The 4,885-nt window shown below is 59.1% G+C and overlaps 1 protein-coding gene across 1 annotated transcript in view; it reads right to left on the reverse strand.

Moving 5' to 3' along the window:
• TRIO (trio Rho guanine nucleotide exchange factor) overlaps window positions 1–4,885 on the reverse strand; it is a gene marked incomplete at its 5' end in the record, with an annotated part of 308,650 nt that overhangs the window by 5,771 nt on the left and 297,994 nt on the right. The window contains 6 exons of the mRNA XM_025043545.1: window positions 3–91; window positions 1,778–1,856; window positions 3,089–3,210; window positions 3,489–3,651; window positions 3,860–3,887; window positions 4,711–4,849. Coding sequence (XP_024899313.1) covers window positions 3–91; window positions 1,778–1,856; window positions 3,089–3,210; window positions 3,489–3,651; window positions 3,860–3,887; window positions 4,711–4,849 — 620 coding nt within the window. The remainder of the gene's footprint in view (window positions 1–2; window positions 92–1,777; window positions 1,857–3,088; window positions 3,211–3,488; window positions 3,652–3,859; window positions 3,888–4,710; window positions 4,850–4,885) is intronic.

The following is a 4,885-nucleotide window of genomic DNA, read 5'->3' on the forward strand; positions in this document are numbered from 1 at the left end:
ACGCTTCATCAACTTCTTGTTCACAAACTTAGTGGCCACTGCTCGCTTGGTCCCTTTCTGATCACATTTCTTCACGACAGAGAACCTGCCCCTGGAAGACAGGTTGGAGGCAATTTTCAGAGGGCTGAGTGTGTCGTGGGGAACAGCTGTGGCCCTAAACAGACCAGACGTGGGGCAGCCTCCTGCCCCTGGCCACAGGCCCTGACCCCCGGGCACCGTGTGACGGAGGGGACAGCCTCCTGCCCCTGGCCACAGGCCCTGACCCCCGGGCACCCCGTGCGTCCGAGCCGCTTGGCCATGAGACTGTCTCTCCTTCCCCAGACAGACTCCGTTTCCTTGCCCTGGTCTAGGCAGGTCACTTGATGCCCTCTGACCTCTGAATGTGGCAGAGGTGACACTGTGAGACTCGCCAGACAGCTTCTACGTTTGCTCTCGGGGAGAAGTTTGTCATGTGAAGAAGCTCACGTGCCTTCTGGCCACCCCATCCCCCACCCTTGAAAACAGGAGTGTCAACTGCTGTCACTGCCTTTGGGTGCGTGTGGCGCAGGCCACTCGTCTCTAGTTCACAGTCCTGGGAGCTGCACCCCATGAACCGCACCTGTGAAGCTGCAGCTACGCCTCGACCTGACCTGGACAGCAGGACCTCAGACCCCGGGTCTGAGTCCGCTGCCACCATGAGATGAGTCTGGGGGTTGGGGCACGTGAGGCGGAGAGAGACGCCTGCGGCGGGGGGCAGGCGGTGGAGGGTTAGGGCTCATGCACTGTGGAGAGGTGGGGTCTCTCTTCCCTTGAACGGGGGCTGGCCGGGGCCGGTTCTGACCCGCAGAACGCGGAGGGAGCACAGGTGCTGATTTCGGAGGCTGGGCCTCGGAGGCCTTGCAGCTGCTGCTTTTGCTTTCTTAGGACGCTTCTGCCATCATGGGAGGAATCCCCGGGGCCTAGCGTGCCAGGCCAGGCCAAGGACACGTGGGTGACATGTGACTGAGCTCAGGAGGGACCAACAGAACTGCCTGGTCAGGCACACGCTGTGTGACAGGGCACGTCACTGCTGCTCTGAGACAGCGAGGGCTGCCTCGTGCAGCGGTGAACGCAGGCGGTGACCAGATCACTGGAGCCGCCACCCCGTGTGGCCACCGGAATGTAAGAGGCGGCTGCCGGGGGAGTTCCTCGACAGCTTTTTGAAAGGGACACGTCCACCTGTCATACTTTTGACCTCCTCCTTGCCACACAAGATGCGGCCGAGGGCTGTGTGGGAGGAGAGTCAGAGGGGCCTGGGTGCCTGAGGACACCGCCCGGGCCGGGCTGCCCCTTCCAGTGAGAAACGGCCCCTTCTGCTGCAGCCCCCTCTTAGTTGGCACCCACACCCCCTGCTACACCGCCTGGAGCTCCACGTGCAGGTGGAACCTCAAGGAGACATCCAGCCTTTTCCGGCTGGGGCCCTGCGGGAGAATGAAGTCCTACAAGGACTGGTGTGAGTGACTCTGCCCCGGATCCCGGCAAGGATGGGACACAGCTGGTCCAGAGTGCAGGAGTCGGCCCATCACTGAGGTGGGTGGGTCATGGCATTGGGCCCTGACTCTCTCTGCACCGAAGCTGAACACGTCTTCGTTACTTCGACGTTTAGTACAGAAGGGTGATCACAGGTCTCGTTGCCATCGTAACACGTACAACTACCAAACGCTGGCGAACGCACCGTCTGCCTTTATTGTCTGCTCTTACAGTGAGTTACGCCCTACACGCTGCTCTCTCGGAAGGGGCTCCGGGGTGTAGCGCGTACCTGCCCAGCTCAGCCACTTCGCTGTAGAAGGAGTCAAAGTTGTCTTTCCAGGTCACCATGATGCCATCACTCCCTGGACCTGCGGGAAGAGCAGCACCCCCCACCCCCCCGAGCTTGGTTTACACGGTGCATCGGGGGGAGACGTCTACGGCCCTGCACTGTCCGACACGACACGACGCGGCAGCCGCACGTGGCTCCTGAGCATCTGAACCGTGGCCACCGCGAGGAAGGTGTGCTGGAGTGTAAAATGCACACTGCGGGCTGGGACTCCGTGTGGAAAAAAAGCCGGACTTATGTGAGAACAAACACACCTCCTCTTCCCTATTCCCCCGCTCACGTCTTCAGGAGTCAATGCATCTCCCCGAACCCCCTCAGCTTTCACTAGTGATTTGTTAAGAAATAAGTCGCCTGTGTAATTTCTGTGACATCTTCTAAAAACCAGAACATTGGTGATTCTTTACTGTCAACTTCAAGACTTTGGTGGCATCATCCGAAAATCAGAATACTTCCTTTCTCTGACTTAATGAAGTTAATATACATATAGGATTAAGATATTTGGGATGAAAGTTCTAAGACAGTTCAGTTTATTGTCTACACACAGGGCGCTTCCAGACTCAATTCGCCTTTTTGTTCGGATTTTTATTTTCGCCCTTGGAAGCGGCTGCCGGATCAGTGAGGAATCGCAGCATCCCCCCTTCCCCTGAACCCCTGCATGGCTGGTGGTCCGCGAAATGCTGGTTGATCACACAACACGTGTTGCTTACTGAGCATCTCCACAGGTCAAGTGCAACTACTGGAAATTTTAAAAAGGCTTAAAATATGAGCTCTGCCTCGAGTAGCTCATGGTTTAGCAGAGGAGAGAGACCCCCCTGAGGTCGCCCTGACGGGGGTCCACACCCACCCGAAGGGCTGCTGTCAGGGCCTGAGACAGGCACAGAGCCCGCACAGGCCTCAACCACACTCCTCTCCTTCCCTTTCACTCGTGTCCCCCGAGATCGACTCAGATTAGATTCTCTTAGAGCCGAAGCGTCACCTGGATAACCAGATCAAAGAGGAAGTGGATGTAAGAGAACTAAGAGCGCAGGATGCATCTTGTTTGAACCGAGCTCAGGCGCCCAGAGGCCACGGTCAGAGGCCTGCACCGGGCGCCCTCCCCTGTCCCGTGAGACGTGCCCAGAGGTCGCCCACCCCGGGAGGTCCCGGAGACTGTGGTCGGCTACTTGCCGCTCTCGTTCGGAAGGCTCACGAGGGACTGACTGTCACGGTGTGCGGAGGGGCTCTGAGCTTGTGGTCCCCGGAAGTGGTGCTCACCGAGAACCCGCAGGCTGGCTGAGGCTGAGGCCGAGCCCATGTCGTTCACGGCGATGCACGTGTAGATGCCGTCGTCCTCGGTGGTCACGCCGACGATCTTCAGAGCGGCCTCTCCTAGGTCACTGCCACACACGCGAGAACACACCACACGTCAGGGAGGCTCAGCAACCCCAGCTGCCGGCCCCCTGGGCTTTCTCCAGGGTCACAGGAAAGTGGGTGATTAGGTCACGATGAGAAGTTTCAAGTGGACCGTTAATTTTAGTTGCCCACCCAGGTAGGGAATGGTCCCTCACGGGAAGCGTCCCCGTGTGAAGCGCAACCTGACGTGAGGGACTTGACCACGTCGGCCGCAGTGGAACCAGGTGCGAGACCCGCCCACACGTGTAGGAGCCTCCCTCACCTGTAGGAGATGCTGTAGTGCCCATCGTTGCTCAGGGTGTTGTGCTCGGGGCCCTTCCAGGTGATGGAGGCCTTGGGGCGGCCACAAACTCGACATCTAAGAACAACGGTCTCCCCTGTCTCACATGTGACTTCACTCAAGGGAATGACGAATTCTGGGGGAACTGTGTGAGAAATGAGTCGGTGACACTGGGCCCCGGGCTCCCCTCCCACGCCCGCCACGCTTCCCTGACACGCAGGGGGGCCCTCGGTCGCCACCCCAGCCAGAGCTCTGCCAGAAACCGCTTCCGCGGGCTACACCTGAGTGTTCTGGGACACCCCTCCTCCCCCGACCACGGCCAGTAAGACCCGAGAAAAGGCAGCGGCACTCACCGTCATAAATGCAGTTGGGATTGAGAAGCTGAAATGGAAAAAGCACACAGGTAGGAACCAAAACCACGACCTGTCTCGAGGTCCGAGGCTTCGCTCCAGGGCTCGGAATCGTTGAAGCTCAGCGGAAACCCTGCTGGTTTGCCTACCGCCCCCTCCCCCTTCAAACGCACTCGGATGCTCCCTGTCACATGAACGGGGGTGATTTGCTCTTCCCACCCACATGCGCAAAATGCTGGCTTCGACTCGGAGATGTCCATTTTTCTCATCCTACGGGCCGAGGCCAGCTGTCCCCAGGCCCCTTCCTTCTGCAGAATGGCTGGTGTCCTGACCCAGGGTCTCGCCCTCCCTGTAGGAATTTTCTTTTTCTACAGGCAGAACTCCCCCAGGTGTAAGGCAATCTGATGGCAAAGGAGTGAAGCTGACCGGAACCGGGGCATTTGCGAGAGCCGGTGACCCCGTGTCTCGGCATCTAGTCCCCTCCCCCATGGTCTGAGGTGGGCACAGAAAGAAGTCTGAGCCACAGCTGCTTGCCACTGTCTGCTGCTGAGAATCTAGTCTCTGCCTCTTCTGGGAACCGCACGGCGTTCTCTGTAAGCCAGGCGCGTGCGTGCCTGGTGAGGTGCCCACGTGTATACCCGGGTCCTCAGCACACAGATGCGTACCTGCGCCAGCTGGCACCGTCCCTGGACGCCCCCTCCGAAGCCCTGTGGGGTCTGCTCCCGGGCAGAGGGAGGCGGTGTGCTGGGAGGCGATGCCAAGCCAGCCGGGCCCAGGCCTGCCGAGCGGCTGCTCTCCAGGGTCCTCTCGGGCCGGCCCAGCCCCTGTGCCCCGAGGACAACGCTGGTACCCACCTTCACGGATACCTTGTTGCTGAGTCCTTCCCGCGATTTCCGATAACCGTTCTCTAACTTGCCTTCCCGTTTGCCGTCTTTATCTTTTTTCTCAGATTTTTTCCTTAAACGGAGTGCTGTGTGCCAAGATGTTGACTTCCTAGGGGGAAATTAAGACGTTGTTAGTATTCTGCCT

This window comes from Pteropus alecto, unplaced genomic scaffold (genome assembly GCF_000325575.1).
Source record: "Pteropus alecto unplaced genomic scaffold, ASM32557v1 scaffold152, whole genome shotgun sequence".
Lineage (NCBI taxonomy): Eukaryota > Metazoa > Chordata > Mammalia > Chiroptera > Pteropodidae > Pteropus > Pteropus alecto.